At 42.2% G+C, this 23,372-nt stretch overlaps 1 protein-coding gene across 3 annotated transcripts in view; it reads left to right on the plus strand.

Moving 5' to 3' along the window:
• The window catches only part of sema4c (sema domain, immunoglobulin domain (Ig), transmembrane domain (TM) and short cytoplasmic domain, (semaphorin) 4C), a 91,333-nt gene that overhangs the window by 65,801 nt on the left and 2,160 nt on the right, over positions 1-23,372 (plus strand). For 2 of the 3 annotated variants that reach the window (XM_051421383.1, XM_051421382.1), the window contains 12 exons: positions 1,876-1,938; positions 4,290-4,388; positions 4,840-4,936; positions 5,595-5,714; positions 8,047-8,198; positions 11,067-11,242; positions 13,581-13,725; positions 14,305-14,518; positions 17,583-17,698; positions 19,191-19,348; positions 19,933-20,024; positions 20,286-22,822. In XM_051421383.1, the coding sequence (XP_051277343.1) occupies positions 1,876-1,938; positions 4,290-4,388; positions 4,840-4,936; positions 5,595-5,714; positions 8,047-8,198; positions 11,067-11,242; positions 13,581-13,725; positions 14,305-14,518; positions 17,583-17,698; positions 19,191-19,348; positions 19,933-20,024; positions 20,286-21,181 (2,328 nt within the window). In that variant the 3' untranslated portion in view covers positions 21,182-22,822. The remainder of the gene's footprint in view (positions 1-1,875; positions 1,939-4,289; positions 4,389-4,839; positions 4,937-5,594; positions 5,715-8,046; positions 8,199-11,066; positions 11,243-13,580; positions 13,726-14,304; positions 14,519-17,582; positions 17,699-19,190; positions 19,349-19,932; positions 20,025-20,285; positions 22,823-23,372) is intronic. The other variant, XM_051421384.1, reaches the window with a different exon arrangement.

A 23,372-nucleotide genomic window follows, 5' to 3' on the forward strand; every position in this document is an offset into this window, starting at 1 on the left:
TTCCTCTGTTTTCGAGGGTATACCCGGAATTTTCTCATGTATTCGAGGTGAAACACTCACTGCCTTGCCTTTCTCACCACTGAGCCAGTATGCCACGCCCAGGTCAGGCCCTCGATGATGTGGACAGTTACTTGAAGCTGTCCACCCACTCCACAGAGGACCCGTTGACATTAAAGGGGGGCGAAGCTCTTCTCCAGCTTCTTCCTTTTTCTCAATGAGAGTTGAAATATCTAAGAGCTGTTGCTTATTATTAGTGCTGTGTGTTAAGTAGAGGACATTTATTTTGGCAGATGTGTATAGGCCATTAGTCGTTGCACTGCTACTACTGCTTGACAATTTACTGTTGCCTGATCATTTTTTGTACAAAACATGATCTGTGTGGAGTAACTGAATGAAGAGTGAATTTTTTGGATTAGATAATAAGGTAGACAGCGCCTGTGACTAATGAGAATCCCCTGAGAACAAATTAGAAGTCACAATAAACTGTGGGGGTTGCTATGCATCATTTTATCCAATCTTTCCTTAAAAAACTAAAGTGAATTAGTTCAAATCACAGATACTTCAGGTAATATTTCACAGCCACTGATCCTAATAATTAATTGAGTTATTAAATCTTAACCATTAAAACTCCATCATCTCCACAGTGACCATGGGAATCTTCTGGGGACCGTGGTAGGAAGCGGTCAGGTGAAAAATCTTCTTGTCAGTGAAATATTATCATATTAAATATGAACTGTACCAGTCAGAGAATTCTAACTTAGCTACAAAAGACTTATATAGACTATATTATGGTAAAGAAATCTTTATTATAAGTCTAGTTTTGCAGTCTATCTACCAGTGCAGTATATGGCAATAACCCATTGTTTGATTGCTGTTGGTTTAAATCCAGTCAAGTAAATCTGAGTTTAATACTGAATTTGCAGCAGCTCTCTGCCTGTAATGACCAGTGTAATCATTTCTAATGGCGTGGAAACCTCTTAGTAAACACAGTTCATATTTTGGACATCTGTCCACAGAGCAAAGTTCAGCCATGTGTCACACAGTCATTAAAAAAAAGCAGCTACTGTAAATAATACTAAATAGCAATGGCCATCGGTTCCCCCTTAAACGTTTCTAGAGTTGTTCCTTTAAGAGGATAAAGGCTTGTCAGTGGAGCAGTATGCTCTACAAGTACATTATGGTGCACTTTCTTTCTTTGATCCTTTAAACAATGGTATAATCATTAGGGGATTTTGCTGCAGTAAGGGCCGCACAGTTTCCTACCTACCACTAACAGTGCATTTAATGGGGCCAACTCAGGAGCTCCGCTGCCAGGATCTGAACCAGAGTCTCTGCAGTCGTGCTTTTTCCTTGCATCACCTGTGTGGCTCAGTTTGTGGACCCTTTTAACTGACTTAACTGTAGTGTAGCTTAAGTGCATGGTAACTGTGAAACCACATTGTACCTTTTTGTGCAGATAAAAAGGATGCACCTGCTCTCATTATGCGCCTGCTATAGAGCACCTATAGAAAATTCGCATTTCTCAGTATCAAAATGTACCTGTAAAATGTACTGTTTTCGTGGGTCTGTGGCTGTTGCCATAGTCACAGCAGCTAATGGTCAAAGGTGCAGTCTACCGACCGAGTCAAGCACAAAAATCAACAAGGAAAGAGTGAAATATTTTGCCATGCGCACCCTTTTAGAAAGAAATGAGGTGATGTCATTTACGCATCTATTTACAGTGTGAATATTTTTATGGTCTCTGCCAAGGAATGAAATGATATACTGATACATACTGTACTTGCAGAATGTATTAGTTATGGGCCAAAGGCAGACAACATCATTCCTAGAGATGACATGTTAACCACATCAAATCTGTCTCTTTCTTTTCTCCAGATCGACTGGCCAGCTCCGCAGGATAAGAAGAGAGAGTGTGTTGCCAAGGGGAAGAACAACCAGGTAATATGGATTTTAGACTTGCTGGGGTTACCTGCTATGCTCAAGGGCATAAGACAGTAATTTATGAGAGCAGCATTAATTCACTTCACTTCGCTCAATTACGTTTTGTCAAATCAGTCTGGGGTTTCTAACTGGAAACCTTCCAGTCATTACATTAGCACACAGTGCATCTCCCAGACAGGGTTAGGATCAGCAACTTTTAAGGTGCCTCGACTCAGGAAGTGTTTTGTCTTGAACATCAAAAAGAGATTGAAGATCTGCTCCAGAAAGAATTTTATATATGATAAAGACTGACTCTGAGGTTTTACTAATATAATATACAATACAATAAAAAACAATAAAACTGAAGTACAAACACTTTTGCTAATACATAGTTACCTTTTATCAGCTCCATGTCATTGTTTAGGAACTTCTTTCTCTGCAGTTAGTGTTGGCAATGGTGCAGAGTGTGTCTGCTGATGCATCTTATATTAATCAATGTATAATATAGCTATAAGTATGGTTTTACCATTAGAGAACAGGTACATTTTGGGAAATATGCTTATTTGAGGTTTTTCCGAGGGTTAACATTAGATAAGAAGTTTGATATCACCCTCATGTCTGTTAAGTAGGAAGCTACTGCCAGCAGCTGGTTAGCTTAGCATAGCATACAGACTGGATGGAGGAGGTAAAAACTAGCCTGAGGATACACCAAAATGTACAGAAACAGGTTGTGATTTTGCAGTGTGTTGGTATTTTTGGCTGGGCACAATGACTTCCTGAAGCGAGATCAAAACTCCAGGAAGTCAGTGCGCCCAGCCAAGAAGTAGTCCAGGACATAACCCCTGTGCAACTCTGTTTTTTGAATGAATAAAAAAAAACAGCATATACCATGTTAATTAGTGAGCTTTTTGGCACATTTGTAAACACAGAGAGTAAACTAGCCCCAGTTCTGTACTTTCTCAGCAAGAACTTCTCTCTGCTTAGGCTGCGTAATGTATATTCACAAGAATTCTCGTTTAATATTTTATAGAAGCACACGGCTTTTGGAAATGGAGCTAAAACTTCTCTCATTGCACAACACTAACTTTTGATGTGGGTTAAAACCAAAGAAAAATAGTTCATTGGAGTGCAGTAGTAGCAACACTGCTTTAACTAAAACTGACTCCAAAGAAAGGCATGTTGAGAAATTAGTAGAACAGGAGCTTTAAAAATACTGCAGTATTTTCAAATACTTATCAAAACTGTGTATTCAAAATTCATCTGCTGAAAGTCGATGGTTTCTCAGTTTTTGGTGGGGTTCTTAAAATACAGTGTGATGGCCTGTATTCAGGTTTATTCTATATATATATATATATATATATATATATATATATATATATATATATATACATATATATATATTGCAGAACATTTAGTCAAAAATGACCAAAAGTACCTTTATTCTGCACAGCTACTGTAGTCCAGTTTAGTCCATCTGCATACATATGGTTATACAGGAATTGGCTAATTATTCAAGAATAACCATATGGTGTTTACACTGCCCGTCGTTATATTTAATGATTAGTCTTTTTATGTAACATTGTAGTTGGGGGCTTGAAAGAGACCCGTCTGCCAGACAGATCTCATCCTGATTATCCTCACTGATTGCAGGAGCCGTAAAAATGAATTTTAAAGAAATCATTTTGCCTGTGTTACAGCCGTGAGACACAGATATTGTGTTGCTGCTACAATGGCAACATCAACTGGATGCACTGAATTATTCATTCCGCTAGCATCATGTGTGAGCATCTGTCTCCAATTACATTCAAAGAGCATTATTGTTCATCACGGAGGAGACATTAAAGGCCACTTCCCATAAAACACTGCATATATTATACTCTTAATTACACACATATTCTTTGAATGGAAACAATCTGTTGCTTTTTTGTTCAGTTTAAAGGTTACTTAGATAATGTGGCTGCATCACTACATCATCTATTAAGTGATTCCTCAATAGGACTCTGAACACTTGTATAACACTATTTAATTTGACCGGCATCATACACAAAACAAATAATAAATTTAAATATGGTTGCAGCCAATGTTCAGTGTCTTTATTTGTACACCCAAAAGAGAGTAGAAAAAGAGCACAGTCGAAGGATCTTTTCAGTCACACACATTTTTAATAAAAGGATATTATCAGCAAACATGATCTAGTGTCTAGGTTATTGAGGCATGTCAGGTGAATGAGGATTTAAAAGAAGTCACATTGAAGCGTTAGAGTAAAACTAAATCCTGTGAGCACACTGAAAGTCTTCATGGTGGAAGCACTGATTGCCCCCTTAAGAAATGCAGCCGCATTCTAACAATTCCTCCTCTCTCCTTCACAGACTGAGTGCTTCAACTACATTCGATTCCTGCAGAGCTACGACCACACGCTCCTCTACACCTGCGGCACCTACGCCTTCCAGCCCAAATGCACCTATGTGGTAAGTTTGCGTGTGTAGGTATGTGTGTGTGTGTGTGTGTTTGTTTTACTCGATAGTGACTCATTGCAAGACCAGCGCTGACAGGTGTCAACTTGAGATGTCCATCTGACCTCAAGCTAAGACCACTGTGTGACAAAATAAAAATAAATGCAAGGGGAAACAGTATTTCACGCTGGGTAGGCTGAACTTTGTTTTTGTGTGTGGTGTGTGTGTGTGTGTGTGTGTGTGTGTGTGTGTGTGTGTGTGTGTGTGCACATATGTGACGTTGATGTGATAGGACAACATGGTGAGGGGTGAAGCTATGGTTCCTGTAATGGACAGACAGACCTTGCAGCTATGTCATGTAGGCCATAATACACACTGACCACCAACCACCTGTGTTCTTCATTTTGTGTGTGTGTGTGTGTGTGTGTGTGTGTGTGTGTGTGTGTGTGTGTGTGTGTGCTTGCAGAACGCGGACTACTTTACCCTCGACACTGCAGCCTTGGAAGATGGGAAGGGTAAATGCCCATATGACCCTGCCAAAGGGCATACTGGCCTGATAGTGGGTGAGTAAAAGTGTGTGTGTGTGTGTGTGTGTGTGTGTGTGTGTGTGTGTGTGTGGGGTGTGTGTGTGTGTGTGTGTGTGTGTGTGTGTGTGTGTGTGTGTGTGTGTGTGTGTGTGTGTGTGTGCACATACTGTACTTAGCTTTGGTTTGATGCGTGCATGTTTTCATGTACTCCATATACTAACTTTTATATGATATAAGAAAATACAGGTTTAAAATAGTGTTACTAAACGGGCGTGATGATCATTTAAGGATCATTTTAAATCTAAAATTCATGATTAGACATTGACATTCATATCAATACCCAGCACACAGTCAGCTCATCTTGCTCCATCTGAGCAGTCTCTATATTACAGTGAACAACACCATGTTTTTACAGCTCTAACAGAAGCATAAAATATCCATCAAATCTCCACAAACCGCTCCTGCAGCATTTCCCATCTGTTTTCCAGCCATACGATTGCATTGAGAGTCCAGAAGTCCAATTCAACTTTACATGCTGCATTCACACCAGTGTGAACAGCTTCACTGAACCTACAGGCAGCCATTCTCTCATTCTGTTTTGTGTCTCCCCACTGAACCACTGACCTTCTCTCATTGTGAGCCTGTACAATTGGGGCTGAAGAAACCGAATTAAACTTGCATTTTGTTGCTACAGATAAGGAGCTCTACTCAGCAACGCTCAACAACTTCCTGGGTACAGAGCCAGTCATTCTGAGGAACCTAGGCCGACAGCACTACAGCATGAAGAGTGAATACTTGCCTGCCTGGCTCAATGGTAAGTGAAAAATAAGGACGTGAGAAAAACAGAGGGGCGGTAGTAGCTCAGTGTGTAGGGACTTGGCTTGGGAAGCAGGTTCGAGTCCCACAGACCACAAAATATGGAGCGTGGACTGGTAGCTGGGGAGATGCCTGTGCACTGCCGAGGTGCCCTTGAGCAAGACAACCTAACCCCAAAACCTGCTCATGGTGCGCCGGTAACATCCATCCATCCATCACTCTAGCATATCTCTCTTCTTTGCATGTCCAAGTGCATGAAGTGTGCATTTCAGCCTGTGTGTGTATAAAAAAAAGAGTGAAAAAGAACAATTTCCCCAAGGGGATCAATAAAGTATAAAAAAAAAAAAAAAGAAGTGGTAAACTTGCCTGTTGAAGGAAAGAGACAGGGAGGGAAGAAAAGGAGAAGGAATAGATAGAAAAAATAACATGAGACATTTTTATTTTTGACAGTTTTGGTCAATACTCGATTTGTTTTAACAGTTATTTGCAGAGAAAGTTTGGAAATAATGGACCGCAGGCTTTAAAGCTGCAGTAGCAAATTTTTATAGAAATATTTCTTTGTCATATAAACTGAAACTTTCACTGTATCCTGACAGTTGTACAGTAGTACAGGATGAAACAGATACAATTTGCAAGAATCCACTGGGCCTGAACAAGAACAACCAATCAGAGCCCACAAAGATATAAAGACTCTTTGGGTTGGAGGCTTGAAAATAGTTGATTGTTCAGTGTCATTCCCAGAGTCCATAGCGTCTGTATTTGACCCCCTGGGAGGACTGAACAATCAACTATCTTTCTTGGCTCTGATTGGTTTTTCTCATTCAGGCCCAGTGGATTCTTGCAAATACCATTAGGAGCGCTACAAAGAGCCAGAGGAACCAGATTTTTTGACCGATGATCTGTCTCATGAACTGCTGTCAGGAATATAGTGAACATTACCGCAAATATGACAAAAAGTTATTTTTATAAAAAAAAACGAACTGATACATTTGTGAAATGTAACTCTATCTCAGGTAATGCATAGCTAATAATATGCTCCTAACTACTAGTTTAAACTGCTTGTACTAGCTCGTAGTAGTGTTTGTACTTCTAGCAATCCATTCCTTATACTTTTACTCTGTCTATGTGTGTGTCAGTTGTGCATCCTAACATTATATTCAGAAGCAAATATGTGGGAAAATATCAGTTCATCTGTACTTCAACTAAAATATTCTGCATCAGTTCAGGTTTAAGATTTTTTCCCAAGACACCACAACACTGACAAACTAAATATGTATTCAGATACAATAAATTACATTAGACGTTGATAACAGGGGCTTCTTTTTAACAGAGTTTCATTTAAATAAAATAAGAGCCAGAAACATGCAAAAGAACAAGAGAAAGAGAAATGAATTGCAGGAAATGAAGCGCAGGACTCGTCTACAGCGAAGGATCGTTATCTTTTGGGGGGAGGAGGTGGGGAAAGGAGTGAGTCACTTGAAGAGAAATGAAGGGGAGAGAAGAGGATGAAGTCACAGCAAGAAAATGGGTGATGAAAGAAGAGACATTAGGATTGGTGATGAAAAGATAGAGGGAAAGGTGAGGGGAATGGAAAATGGAGGGGGAAGGAAGGAGGAACATACAGATGAGGCTGAGGTTTGGACTGATATGTCCACTTATTATCCATTCTGATACAGAGATTTATGAAAAAATTTAGACCAACAAAGCCAGCTTCACTTTAATTAAAGCAATGGGCAGTTGTGATGCCCAGTGTTTCATACTAAAATAGTACATCTAAGGAAACATAGGGTCCTTGTAATTTAAAAAAATACATAAAAACTGTTGAATTTAAAGACCCCAGCAGCCAAGGCAAAAATGTCTGTATATGGCCTTTTTAAAAAAAAAAAAAACCACATGATTCAAAATCTAATGAGGACTGGCTACAGAGAGAATCTGAGAAATACGGGAAGGATGGGAGGAAGTGAGAAACACAAAATGGACAGGTAATAGGAAGCACTGGAGAGACAGAGATCGAGAAATGACTGGAGGAGAGATGAGGCGAAGGAGAGAGTGATGAAAGAAAATAGACAGAGAGGTGAGAAGGGGCAGCAGGGAATGAGATGGAGGTGTCAAGCTTGTGTGTCTATACGTGTGTGCATCCACACACACCTACATGCTGAGACTGTCTATTTGTTCTGTTGTGATGCATGTCTTTACTTTGGTGTGTAAATGCACTTTCTGATGCTGCTCTTCTGTGTGCGTTGTGTGTGTGTGTGTGTGTGTGTGTGTGTGTGTGTGTGTGTGTGTGTGTGTGTGTGTGTGTGTGTGTGTGTGTGTGTTCATGCGTGCAGAGCCGGACTTTGTGGGTTCAGCCCTGGTGAGGGAGAGCAGCGGCAGTAAAGAGGGGGACGACGACAAGATCTACTTCTTCTTCAGTGAGCGAGCACTGGAGCTTGACTGTGACACTGAGCTCACTGTGGCCAGGGTGGCCCGCGTCTGCAAGGTAATACGCCAGCTGATAATCAGAACAGATTCTATTAGGAATCTCCTAAAACTACCTTGTTTTTAAGTTTTGTGACAAAACTGAGGGGAAAAGCTCAAAATTATTTCAAACAGTAATCAATCTGTAAAGTGAATACGACTAGGGACAGGTTTGTAAACCCAAAACAAGTTTTGACTTCAAAATCATAGCTTCATGCAAGCTTGGCTTCAAGTCAGCTGTTTTCTGTTTTCTCCAGCTGTTTTGGCAGCTGTTTCAGAGCACTTAATAATGTGAGACAGCAGTCGATAACAGTTTGGTGCTTACAGACTTAAATAGGAGATGCCTATATAAGGAGGCGATCAGTAGAGTCGTTTTACAGTTATATGCAGCTACAAAGTGACAAACCTGAGAACACAGCTTTCTAGATAGCTAACACAGGAAGTACTGCTGTTCACTTGCTCACAGGATCAGTGTGTAGGATTAAGTGGCATCTAGTGGTGAAGTTACAGATTGTGTATACCACTCGCCAAAAAACAGGTTTGGTTTGTCATAACGAAAACACAACAATTCCTATATTCAGGTGATTATACACTAATGGAAACATACCTATGAATATAATATTCTATGTCTGCCAATAGATCCTCCTAAATGTTACACACTGGAGCTTTAAAGGCGCACTATCCAGGATTTGTCCGTTGCTGTTTGTAAACACAGCATTTAAAGTTGGCCCCTTACAGTGTAATGCTTCAAAATCCAGAGTAAAAAACACAGAAAAAAACTGTCCCATGTTTTAATTTGACCCACAACAGAGTGAGAGAGGAGCAGAATTTAGCTCAACACCAGTTCACTAACAAGATGTGAAGACAATTACATTGACATAGAGCCATTTGGTAATTAATGCATTCATTTGCTTAATTAATGACCTCGTTAGGATAACTGATTAGGTTTGATATACCACAGTAATTATGGCCCAACATCAGAGGTGCTTCTTGTTGTTAGGAGAGTCACTCTTTGTGATTTTGGACAGCAATTGTTTTTATTTTGCATGATTTCAATTACTTTTTAGTAAATGCAACAAAGGTTTAGTGTCTTGTTACACATGCAACCATATCATCTGGGCAAACTCAGCAAAACAGAGACAGATTGTTAACAGTCTGAAGAGATGTGTGTAATTAAGTGTACAATATATGCACTGTTTTATGGGAAGTGCCCTTTAATGTCTGTGCTGTGATGAACAATAAAGCTCTTTGAATGAAATTAGAAGCAGATGCTCACACACAATGTGTACTAGAGCAGTGAATAATTTAGCGCATTCTGCTGCTATTTCTATTGCAGCAGAAGCACAATGTGTATATCTCACTGCTGTAATATGAGCATTTGCATTTTTTTAATTCGTTTTTTACAGCTTTTGCAATCACTGAGGATAATAGGAATGAGACGTGTCTGGCAGACATTCCTCTTTTGAGCCTACGGAATACTATATAAAGGGACTACTCATCAATATATATAACGAAGTGTTTATTTGATTATTGAATATTTTTGTTATCTTTATCTTGCATTTCAATGGTACCCTGTAACATTTCATCTAAATACTCTTTAAGACACTTTTTCCAGCATAAGTGTAATAATAATAATAATAAGTTTATTATTATGTAGATAAAGAATATGTATATGTATGTACAGAGATGATATTAAGCTTTCATGAGGTGAATGTGAGGTTAATGAAATCCAACATAAGCAGCAGCATAATAGAATAAGAAAGTGAGCAGAGTACTGTCAACTTAAAGAGTAACCTTAATACCAGCTCTAAAAGTACTACTGCCCTCTTCAAGTCTGTTGCATCTCTAGCCACATCGTTGTGGTTGGGCTCTGTAGCATCTGTAGCCACACCCAACAGTGATGTCACTGTGTACTGTCCACACCCTATAGTACACTTCTACATCACTGCAGCAAGGTGAGACATTAATGCACTACAGACCAAGAAAATCAGCAGCTACGAGGAACGTTTATTTTGTGTTGATTCTGGCGGCCGCTGTGGACAATAGCAGTAGTGTTTCTACCGGCTGGTTTTGTCTGATTTCAAAGGGAATCTGACCTAAACTGACCTGGTGGCAGGCATTATGGCGCTGAACTATATGACGGTCTTGTTTGTTTATGTAGGTCATATAAAGGTATTAGTAATAAACTGAGACTTCATAACCAGTTAAAAAGTCCTGTAGTAAGTTTAAGTATGCCGTGTCATGTGTGAGTGACACAGCACATTTAAAGATCTCTGCCTGAACTGGCCATCCTAGGGTTTGATCCATTAAAGTTCAGGGGGTAAATTAAAGATCCCCTCCAGATAAGTTTTAAAGCATATAAAAAATACAGTACTTTGATTAATAATTTGTGTCTGATATGTTTTTTTCCCACAAAAAAGTTGGATTACCTTGTTAAAAATTCTTGAAATGTATTATTTATGATATGTATATATTATTTATTTCTAGTTGAAAAATCCAGAATCTATGAGTATGCAAATATTTTTCACTTCAAAACTTTAACTGCTTGACAATGAAGAGCCCTTCACTCAACATCACATTTGTGTAAGCTGCTGTTGGACCACATTTGGCTTCCAAACTACCGAAGTTGTGATCTCACAAGACTACTCATGCATACTGGATTCAAACAGACTCAAGTGATCACAGAGAAAACAGATTAATGTGAAGACGGCCTTAAAGTGTCAAACTCTGCACATACATCATTCTGCACAGTGAAGCTTAAACATCCAAGTGAAGTAACAATAAGCTAAACATATTTTTGACTGGTGGGGGGCTTTAATGAATCCAAAAAGAAGTGATATATAATCAACCCATATCAGCCACTCATAAGACCTGATATGTTCTCTCTCAGGGGGATTTGGGTGGCACCAGAACCCTGCAGAAGAAGTGGACCACCTTCCAGAAAGCCCGTCTGGAGTGCTCCCTCCCCGAGCGCCACGTCTCCTTCAACAACCTGAGGGCCGTCTTCACACTGCCGGGCCAGGACTGGCGGGGAACAACTTTCTATGGCATCTTCCACGCCCAGTGGTGAGTCAGAGCGAACACTGTCAGACACGTGTCATAGAGACTGTAAATGTAGCTCAATTTCAGTATATCCTCAGATAAATGGGAGTTAATTACCACAAATACTATCTGCGGTCAGGGCAAGACATCTCATCGATACTCTGCTTGTTATTAAAATCATGGGTCAGCCAGTCACTTTGATATGATGGCTCTAATTATGTACTTTGTGTGATTAGGTATTTACTGTATAATTGGGCCTTTAATATACCAGGCGTTAACTGACATTAATGTGAGTTATTTTAAGTGGATACAAGTGGGCTTGAATATGTTTTATTGGAGATTTAATGGCACTTTTAATGGCAATTAACATTGGGTTAAGAATTGACCTAGCGTGGGATACAGGACAGACACAAAACTGGGTTAATGTAACCCAGTAACCAGTAACCCAACAGTAATGTAAAAACAAGACTATCATTGGGCAGAGTCATCCCACTGATACTGGGTAAAGTTAACCTAGAGCTGTATTGACCCCGATGGGTCCATTTTTAACCCAGTGAGTTTTAGTGTGTATATATCAATATATGGTGATTCTGTGTTTGAGCCATTGGTTGAATAAAATTACTAAAAGATACTCTAAAAACACTTTTTACAGTATATAGCTTCCAATTTTAGTGTCATGACCAAACTACCCTTTTTCTTCTTGGGAGCAGAACCCATCATACAATTGGTTATTGTATGTCTAAAGTAAATGACATCTCAGGGGAAACAAACTCTGTTGATGTCCACTGTTCTTGGCCTTAGCTTAATAAAATGAATGCAGGATATTTTACTGTAAAGAAAACTTAATTAAGTGTGATAATTAAACTACAATTAGGTAATTAAAGCGGTGTTGACAATAAGGACTTAGTTTTGATAAGTGATTGGGGTGTTACTTGTGGAGTGCATGAAGATTGGCATATGTTGGACCCCTATACTTTGCTGTAATGTGTTAATAAGTCACTTATCAACAAAGAAATAGGGGCGAGGGCAAGAGGTTTTCTTTGGGAGGAAAGTTGAAGACTTTCACCGTCTCAGGGTAATACCCTTTGATGTAAGTCTTTTGTGTTCTTCAATAAGATATCATATCGCAAAGTGAACCAGCTTTGAACTTCAAGCTATGTTTCTTCATTCAGAGTTCCTACCGCTGCTGAAAAAAAAAAAAAAACTAATCCTTTTTCTCTGTGTGACTCGCCGGGGATTCCTTAAAGCCCCCTGGCTTTGATAGAGATAACATTAAGATAATTGGACATTATGTAAATGATGACTTGGAGTTCAAGCCACAATCTCACTGAACAGGCTAGCTTTTTAACTTGCTAAGACATCACTGGTGTCCTTTGGTTTTGACATTAACCTTTTAAAACCTGTGGCCCTGCTACACATTAACAGTACTGTTCCAGACTGTAAGAATCTCTCAATTAACGGACACAACCTCTTCCTTTACTGTTTACAGCTTCGAAAGAGATTTTACAGCGACAGTGCACACTCAGTTAAAAGCTACATTTGGAGCGGTGTACCTGCAATAACATTTCGGACTTCTGATAAAGTCATCATCCTGCTAAAGAACCAACCCAGAATTTATTTGTCATGTTTGACTATAAAAAGTTTGGCTTATTTATAACTTGATGTCTTTGTATTAATACGTCGGTGAATCTTGAGCTTAGGAGCTAAAGAAAAAAGATGTTTCTATTGTAGCGGATGAGCATGGAAATCAAATATATTTGTGTGATGAGGAGTACAAGTATGATTTAATGTGTCTGGGTCATGCGTCAATACCCAATTTCAGTCCCACTTGGGGTCTAAAATTGGGCTGGGGAAAAAAAATTAAGATTGCACGCCCCCGACCTTACCGTTAAATGAAATGCATTTCCTGAGTCACAGCACCAACTTGATTGATTTCAGTGGCCTATCAAAAAAGTGTATTACATGCACATCTATTTGCCTCACCACGGAAAGAGTGGAGATGTGTCAACACATTTAATCATTACAGCTTATTCCTCAACTCCGAACAGTTTCGTCTGTAGGGTTAATGTTTACGATAAATATTTACTAAATATATTGTTCTGCTCACCTTGACAGCTTATTGTAAACATCTTTATTCATATTCCATGCTTTTAACATTCAATAGATATGTTTATTTTGCTATATTCTCCCATATTCCATTCTGTTTAGTATATCTCACATTCTTGCACATTAGTCTGACTTTACGTGTGCTGCATTCGGAAGCTGCTTGCTGCCGAAAAGTCGCACTTTCCACCAGTGGATGACAGGCAATCCATCTCTCAGTTTTTACTGCCACACATCACTAATTGCCGCCATGTTTCAGGGGCGACGTTGACGTGTCGGCGGTGTGCCAGTACCAGATCGGTGATGTGAAGAAGGTGTTTGAAGGATCCTACAAAGAGTACAGGGAGGCATCCCAAAGGTGGGGACGCTACACCGGTGCTGTCCCTGTCCCACGGCCTGGATCGGTAAGAAACTGGGAGCCCTGTACTGGCACACAGGATATATGATGTTTGGTAAATGAAAATATTTCAAAGCAACTTCAGGAAGCAAGAAAAGGTTATTATTATTCCGAAATGTAGGGGTTCTGTGCACCTGTTTTTTTGTCAACCACTGCATCACAAAAGGAGAGATGAGTGGGCAGAGGAGGGATAATGAAAGAGGGAGTAAGGGAAATGGGTGGCGTGGGGTACTGTAGCGAGGGAAGTGGAAAAGAGCAAAAGCTGGCACGACACGAAAAGCTAAGAACGTAATGATCCAGGACGAAAGGAAAGGGAGCAGAGGAAGGGGTGTGATGGCAGGCGGAGGTGAGAGTGAGAGTGAAAGAAAGATGGAGAAGATGGAGAGGGGAAGGGGAGGGAGAGAGGGGAGGGAGAGAGGGCAGCCATCTCAAAGCCAACTAGCCATGCCAACCTGTGCCAGCTGCAACTAAAAAGTTTCCTCCTCTTCCTCTCTCTTCGCTCTCACTCTTCCCCTCATCCTTTCCTCCATTCCTTTCCGTCCTCAATTTCCCTCCCCCGTGTCTCCGTCCTCTGTCTGTGCTGCAGTGTATAACTAACTCAGACAGGGAGAATGGCTACAACAGTTCCCTGCAGCTGCCTGACGCCACACTCAACTTTGCCAAGAAGCACCCACTGATGGAGGACAAAGCTCTGGCACGCCCCCTGCTGCTCACCAAGGGCGTCAACTTCACGAGGCTGGCGGTGGATCGGGTTAGCGCGCTGGACCAGCGAGCGTACAACATGCTCTTCATCGGCACAGGTACAAATGACATGCCATTGGTAGCTTTATTTTTAGAATTACGAAAAATATCCAAATAGTAATAATTCAAAATTCTTTAAGGTGGAAACTTAATTCAACCTTTAAACCAACCACCACATTTCAACAGATTTTTACGGTTCAACTGACAGCTCCATTACTTCAACCAGCTGCTGCTGTCACCGCTTCCAACTGATGCTTCAACTTTTTTAAATTGTCTCTAAATGAATAGTCATCTATGTGATATATTTTTTTGAGTTGTGTACTTACATTTTCCCAAACGTTTACAACAGCGCTCACACCCACAGAGAAACATAATTTTATTCAAATTACATGACTAAACATAAAGTAAATAAAACTTTAATACATTACCTCGTCCGTGAACAGTTTCGGCCTGAGTCACATCAGATAGATTTTCATCAGCAGCTGTGGTTGTTTAACAACGAGGACTCCCATGAGCCCACTCTAGTTCACAATGTCAGCAAACTAGTTTTTTCTTGTTGTTTTGATATAAGAGACCCCTAGTGGCAGAAAATCACACTGTGTACATTGAAACTACATTAAATTAAGCTAGTATTTTTCACATCCAGTTTTAATATCCAGTATATGGTGTGTTCTTGTTATTTTGCACACCCTCTTTTGTATGGTGTTCTCAATGTGGCAATGAAAATACATCCTAGGTACGCAGCCATATTCCCCTATTCCCGCACTGTGGGTGAGTGCATGTGTGTGTGTCTGTGTGTTGAGGTGAACTGAACACAGTATTTGTTGAAGAGTTGTGAGCTTACAGGCCGTGGCAGCAGACAGGGACAGGTACTGGCATTAGGCATTATGGTTGCACAAAACAACATGCCATCTGGCCAGACTTCAGCTGGGTTTCAATTAGGGGCTTGATTTGCATGCTGAGATCCATCTTCATGCATCAAAGGAAACGTCTAGGTATGCGCAACTTAATTAATATCTCCAGTCAGTAGCCATCGGGCCCATATGCGGGCGTCCTGTTTTGGCACAGATCTGAAGTCAGCCGACCCTCCCAGAGCCTTAATCTTGAATAACACAGATCTGACAGCGGATTCCAGGGAATGTGAATTTGAATGCACCCCATCTCATGAATGGAGAGAGACTCAACTGCTTACCATTCAGATCACTGCAGCGGCAGAGTGACTGTGGCAACTGACAGTGTGACAACAGCGGACTCAGGGCTTCTCTGCTGGCAAGCAGGGAGGCCAACCCGGACACACACATGGACACACCAACACACACACGGTCACACACATGACTCACACTCACAAATTGATATACACACACAGATACACACGCTCACACTCCCTGAGCCAAGTGCAGTCATCCCCGCTTGCCGTGCTTCACAGCACAAACTCAACAGGGCCCTTGGCAGACGTGTGCTCATAGTGCCAATTGGGCTGTGGGCTTGATTAGCTATTAGCTGCAGCATAGCGACAGCTGATGTGAAAAGAGAGAGAGGGAGCGCTTGTCGAGACAGTTTTTCTGAAAAAGCAGGCTACAGGATTGAGGGATTAGCCGACACTGGTCCCTGACGCCGCAAGAGGCGAGTGTGATGATATGCCTGCTGCTTACTATGCCCGTGTGTGTGTGTGTGTGTGTGTACATGTATTTCCTTCTCTCAAGCTTCCCGTTGGCTACCGGGTAAGCTTTTCATATTATCCGTGACAGTCTCTTAATCAAGAGGACCACACAAGAAAGCACCTGTCAGCACATAGCACTATTCCATCCATAGATACACACACACACACACACACACACATCAAGGTCACCCCACCAGCTGTGCCTGAAACGCCTTTCATCACAGGCGATCTAAACTTGTTCACAATGCCCTACATGAAAGGAGCACAGGATCTCGTCTTCCTCCTCCTCCAGCATCAGCTCCCCACACGTCGCCTGAAAACTTCTTCAAACGTCTCTGATAATATTACATCTACCCAAGGTCTTAAAAGGCCAGGAACAGCATCTCGACTCTTTTAAATTCACCTTTAGACAGTTTCTTGCTGTGTTGGACTCGGCCCGGTAATGCAGCTGTAAGGTCTGGCAGGAGAAGTTGTTTTCTTTTTCATTTTCTGTCTTTCTCGGTCACAGAGCAGCATGAAATTTTAGTGCAGCTGGCGTTAAAAGTTTCACAAATTGAAGTTGATGAAAGTGGTAGACAGTGTGATGACACCGTGGGCATGTGTCGTTACCATGCATGTGACCTCAAGTTTACCTTTTCTGTGGAAAGTCCTTCCTTCTTGACCTTTTTTTACAGCACAGTTTAACATCATGACAGGTCTTGCTATTTGCAGGAACGACTCTGACACTGGAGCAGCCTAAATATCATTAATGCTATTAGTTTAACCTTTGCTTTTCCTACTGTGATAAGTCAAAATTAAGAATTAAAAGAGCCTTTGCCTTAGGTTCAATTTTGTCTGGGTAGCAGCAAGGCATTGCAAGGCACAACATTAACTGATAGCAACTGAGAAACACACTCAGTATAGTTTGCTGCTTGCATACGTGATGATTATCAGCTTGGCTTTTAATATTTAAATAAATTGTTTTGGCATCAAAGGAGTGTGTTTGTATATCATAATATCTCACCATTAATATGTAAATGAGCCTCTATGCAGTCACAGGTGTGTGTCTGTGAATGTGGTATTATGCCATTAATATTTAAGTAAAATGCTGCGCAGTCACAGGCGTTGTGTTTACAGATCATTAATATTTAAATTGACTGATGTGCAGTCACAGGTGTATGGGTAAATTTATGATATCACGTCCTTGATATTCAAATGAACTGGTGTGCAGTCACAGGTGTAGGTGTAAATATTTTTAATATCATATGATATTTAAATGAGCTGCTCCACTGTCAAAGGTGTGTGTTTATTGGGTATTTTGTATCAGGACTCTGACCCTGAATTATATGTTTTTATGCATATGCTCTGAGGGGATATAGAAAATCTATTGCACTGAAACGAACTTGAATTAAAAGTTTGATCGAACTGAAGTGAAGTGAGCTGAACCCTCTTCCATCTTCCTCTTCCTCTCCTTTGCACTGCAGCAGAGGGATGGCTGCAAAGGGTGGTGATCCTGGGCTCCGAGGCCCATGTGATAGAGGAGATCCAGCTGTTCGAGAATGCCCAGCCCGTGGACAGCCTGACCATCTCTCACTCCAAGGTAAGGAAAAGAGATTAGGATGTCTCTCGGTTATGTTTTGCAATTTGTTTTTCCAGGGGAACTGCAGGCGTTTTTACACATGCACTAATTTTTTTACGCTAACCATAGGGACTAACCATAATATCTTCATGGGCTTGGAGGCTACAGATTTTTAATGGAAAGGCTGCATTACAAGCTCGAGGCATGGAGTGTGTTAACCACGCAGGGAGGGTCTGATGAAAAGATGCATCCAGCACTTTTAGAGCTAGACACCAACTCGAAATAAAATGTCAGGATGTTAGCATCTGTTTCATCAATTTTGACCATCTCACCCTTCTTTCTCGCCTCTGCACAACTGGCCAATCACAGCGTGTAGTGGGCGTGACTGTCTGATGCAGCAGTGTTTAAGTCTGCGCTGTGCCTGTTCAAGATAAGAGATCACTTCCATTTAGGTCTAAATAGAGTCTAATATTTGCACAATAAAAAGGAATATCTCTAAATGGAATAAGTGTTTGTCTCTGTCTGGATACATTTTTGTTGAGACATTTTTCTTAACAGATTCAATACGACAAATTGAGGCTGAAGGGATTTTAATAAGAAGAAAGCAGCTTTTTTATTGGGATCATTTGAGTTTGAGCTTCCAGCTGCTCCCACTCAATATAGTAAAGCACAGCCATGTGCATATTGTCAGCATGGACTCTTAGATGTTTTTGTTTGTCTTTGAGTTGAGGAACCTTAATGGTTGTTCAAAGTTTCTGTACGTCATCTGATCATGTCCCTCGAAAGTATAGTTTTGGTTCCATTAGCTTGCTTTGCTGTTGCATCACTTGCTCATTGGTATTCAGTGATAACAGCAGGACTTAGTCTTGTGTTGATTTGTGTTGCCAGACACTTCCAATCATAGATCCATTGACAACAGACAGGCAGTCAGCACGGTGCCATTGGCCCGATGCCACTCAGCAGATGTTTTTATCAACATGGCCCTTTTTCAGATCAAGAGTCGCCTCATGACTCCAAGCCCCTCTTCACAATAACAGTAATTACAATCCTTTACCGCGGCAGGGAATTGAACCTCTGCCCCTGTTGTTTTCTCAATCTCCCTGCCCTGTCAGCTGAGCCTGTGTGTTGATGCCGGCCGGGTCCTTGTGGCTCTACAGTGGCAGGTCCGCCAATCGATGCAGTTTTGACGGGGCGTTCCCAGCACTAAAGCCCACTGCTTATCTCATTAATGCTGGCTTAGCCGCGACCAGACATTTTATAACAGCTTTTGCGAAAAGAGCGCAACCCAGATTGGATTGGACGAGGGTCGGGGGGGTGAATGTTATTGTAATTGAGAGTGATTATCCCATTATCTCCTCTAACCCCTAACTGAGTCACTCTCTCCCTCTCTCTCTGTTTATCTTCCGTCTTGCTTTTCATCTCTCTCTGGCTTCTGTCTCTGGGTGATGGCTGGATCTGCTCTTTGTCTTCCTCTCTCCTCTCTTCTTCTTCCTCTCTTTCTGTTTCTCTGAAGAAGTACGTGTACATCGGCTCTCGTTCGGAAGTTCTCCAGCTGCCCTTGGCCAACTGCAGCCGCTATCAGTCTCAGCCAGACTGTCTGCTCGCTCGGGATCCCTACTGCGCTTGGGATAGTGAGGGTCGGGCCTGTGTCCGTATCGACCTCCACCGCGGGTGAGATGAGAACCTATGTGCACCCATGCATTCACACCATATTCTGGATATACAATAGACTAATATTGACATTTTAAGGGCTTGCTTTTGCCATTTTAATAGAAGCTGCTGATTGCAAATATTGGAAAATCCTCAGTAAACTGTATTTAGATAGTATGTGCCCCTTAAACCTTAAAATGAAAGTCTCTTGGCTGGATATAGCAGCGCCTTACAGAAGCGTCAAGTGCGCTTCTTTGGAAGTGTTACAGACGTTCACCCCAAAGCTGTTGAGTAAAATCCTCTGCTTTACATGCTGCGATTTCCATAACCATAAAATATTATTTTTAAAACAGGCCAGAGTGGGCCTCCTGCATATCAGAACTGAATAACATTTACCATATCTACGATATGTTATAATAACGGGCTGATATACAGTATTGTCTATCTTAATTTGTAGCTAAAATGTTAAAAATGTTTTGACATGTTTGCACATACACATTGGATCCATTGTTGTCTGTGGTACTCTTGTGTGTGTATTTGTCCCTCAGCTCTAGTGAGAGACCATTATTAATCTTCCACTCTGCTTTCTGCTCTTTCCCCTCCAGGTCCACCTCCTCCCTGTCACAGGACCTCATGCTGGAAAGGTTCAGCCGGGGGAAAGCCAAGTTTGATAAGCCCGTCTCCATTCCCAGCCCTGGTGAGTATGGGGCCACACCTCAGTAGTGGCCCCCTTGTGGGAATTGATTGTCAGTGCAGGAGTCAGTGCATTAAGGAAAGACAATGGACTTTAGCTGGACTGAGTGAATACATTTGGATTCAGCTGAATAAATTGAATTAAGTAGAAGAGAGCTGGCTGCTGTGAAATATAAATAGGAATTATTATGGATGATTCTAACCCCATCTCCTTTCTGCTCTTCCCCCCGCCTCCTCTTCCTGCTCGTCTCCTGTTCCTCTGCAGAGCACTCTCGTCTGAGGAACATAACAGTGGTGGTGGGATCTGACATGGTGCTGCCCTGCCAGCTGGTCTCCAACCTGGCTCAACCCTTCTGGGTTCTCAACGACCGTGAGCTCCAGCTGGGTGACCCTGAGGCAGGAGGACCACGCTTCGACCGGACCCTCAAGGCCCTCGTCGTCCCAGAAGCGGGCCAGATGCAAGCGGGCCGCTATATCTGCTACTCTGAAGAGCAGGGGGTCAAGTTTCAGACAGAGCGCTATCAGGTGGCCGTAGTAGCCAGCGCTCCGGTCTTCATGGAGGCCCGGGCTCCAGACAGCAGCATGGGGCTCTTCTGGGTGCTGGTCATCACCCTCGGAGCGGCGTGCCTGCTTCTCCTTGTAGCAGCTCTTTACCTTCGCAGGAGGCTAAAACTGGCACTGGGCAAGGGAGCCGACATGAAGCCTCTTGAGAGCACCCTGGTCTACCCCATCACCTTGCCCAAGGAGCCACCCACCTTTGTGCCCAGCAAGATGCCCAGCGATGAAGACCGTTTCTGGGAGACGGGCGCCAACTACTACTACTCAGACGGCTCGCTGAAGATCGTTCCCGGTCACGCCCTCGGGCCAAGCAGCGTCAGCAGCACGGCGTCACCCAGCGCCATTCCCGGCCAGCCCATTCACTCCCCCAGCCGTCTCAGCCTCACCAACATCCGAGGCTCCGGTAGCAACGGCTACATCCGCCTCAACCTGAGCACAGCAGGGGAGGAGAGGGCTAGCGGGGCTGGCGCTGGGGGCGGCGGGTTGGGGGGCCTGGGCATGGGCGGGAACGACTACTCCAGCCCCTTCAAGGAAGAGCTGAGACGCACTCTGCAGCAGAGAAGTGTGCTGCCCGACGCCAACCCCGAGGAGTCGTCCGTCTAGGCCTGTCCTCCTCCTGTCTCCATTCTCTGAGTTGGAAAAACAAAACAACCAACCTACCTCCATCCTTCTGAGGATGCCTGCTCTCTCTTTCAGTGACACGCTGTCAATTCCCCATGCTCTCTCTCTCTCTCTCTCGCTCTGCCAATGCCTGTTTGGCTCACTGTAGACATTTATAGCACACAGCATGTTAAATATACACACTCATACACCGTGTTCGCCAACATGCACTCCTATCCTATTATTATTGTGTTCTGGGCAACAAACAGTCATGATTGTGGCTTTTTCTTCTTCCACTGTGCAATCGCCACTTGTGTAAATTGTGTATTTAAAAAAGGCTGAACGCAAAGGGAGAACACCTCAAGCATGGAAATTAAACAAATGGCGTTTCTGAAGGGCACATTTCTTTTATGTTGAGTGGACCAAGTGAGGCTTTTAGCCAGTTGACGAACGGCAGATGCAACCGACTGGAAGTATGAACTGAATCTTCTGTCCTGTTCCTTTGAGACTTTTTCAGCTTACTGCACTTAAAAACTGGAAGCACGTCTTCCCTTTTTGTATTTGTGAGCCAAGAGTGTGAGAGCGGTATAAAAAGACTAATTAATCTCGAAGCAAGACGACAATCATGTCCCCGTAGCAGGAGCTCTGTGTGGGACCGAGAGGAGAGGAGAGAGAGCGAGAGACAAAGAGAGAGGAAATTAAATGGAAAATGAAGTGAATTGGAGTGAAAGACGCAAGGGGTTTTTTGAATGAAGGACAATCTCTCAAGACTTTCTCTGCTCAATTTGTATCCCCCCCCCCCCATGTTGTATTTACCCCCAGAGAAAGTCCTCGATTCCCTTCCACTTTAATTTGTTGTGATGGTTGGTTTGAATTAAGACATTTCTGTTGTTGTTTTTCTATGTCTTACGGACTACAGCAGTGTTCAAACACTTATCAAGTGACTAATGGCTCCACTCTGTGAATGACAATGCGAGGGCAAGCGCTTACGTTCCTCGCTTAACCCTGCACGGTGACCCTCAAACGCACCTTCAAGTCCGATATACACTCCAAACGACATTTATTCGAGTCACAGTGTGTTACAGACGCGTGTTTTCTTTGAGCCCTTTTGGACGTTTGTTCATCTCTTCAGAAAGAGAAGGCTATTTGCATTCAGCTCTTAGCAGCAGCGTAACAATAACTGCACACTTAATTCCAAATTGAAGCTGACGTGAAGACATTAGGCATGGAGAATGTAGTTGAACCCTCACTGTTGCGACCGCTGTGGATGTCTCAATAAGTGCTTTATATCTTGTGTTTGGTGAGGGTGGTAACTTGCACTGCCAAGAAGGAAAGTACTCCTCCCACACACACACACACACACACACACACTCACAGTCCTCTGAATGCCGACCATCCTGGACTACAGTGGGTTTGTGACGCACCCTTAAACACCATGAAACCCTTCCCTCTTACCGACGCCCAGAGACTTACCTGGGGCTACTGTGGACTTATACAGAGGAAGAGCACTGTAAAACACACCAACACAAAAAGAAGACACACACAGTGTTGATGGAATAAAGGACAGACAGACAGACAGACTGATTGTTGCCTTGCTGACAAACTCTCGGCTCCAGGCGGGAGGAAGCCGAGAACCAGTGAAAGGTATTGTTCCACTTAATTACAATAATGCAAACAGATTTAAGCAAAGTCCTAACCTTTAACGATTTCCCATTTAGGTTTTTGGCTGCTCGGTGGAGTGTTAAGAATGATTTAGTTTATTTATCAGACAGTCCATTTGCTCAACTTATCACTTAAAGGTATAATTTCAGGAAATACTCTTATTTGCTCAGAGAAAATCGATATGACTCTCATGTCTGAAAAATAACAAACTGTAAACTGCACAAAGTCACTGTTCCCTGCCACGTAGCAGTAACAGCTACACATAGCCTATAACTTGTTGTTTTACACTTTGGTTTTTGTGTGGATTAAACAAAGGAGTTAGATGATGAGCTGGCAGGCCACTGGATAATGCCAGGCTAGCTGTTTCCCCCCTGTTGTCAGTCTTTATGCTAAGCTAAGCTAACCGCCTACTGGCTCCAGTTCCGGATTTAGCGTACAGACATGAGACTGCCGTCAATCTTCTTATCTAACTCTCGACAAGAAAGCAAATAAGTGTATTTTCCATGAGTCAAACTTCATTTAAATGACAAGA

Source organism: Dicentrarchus labrax, unplaced genomic scaffold (assembly GCF_905237075.1).
Source record: "Dicentrarchus labrax unplaced genomic scaffold, dlabrax2021, whole genome shotgun sequence".
Lineage (NCBI taxonomy): Eukaryota > Metazoa > Chordata > Actinopteri > Moronidae > Dicentrarchus > Dicentrarchus labrax.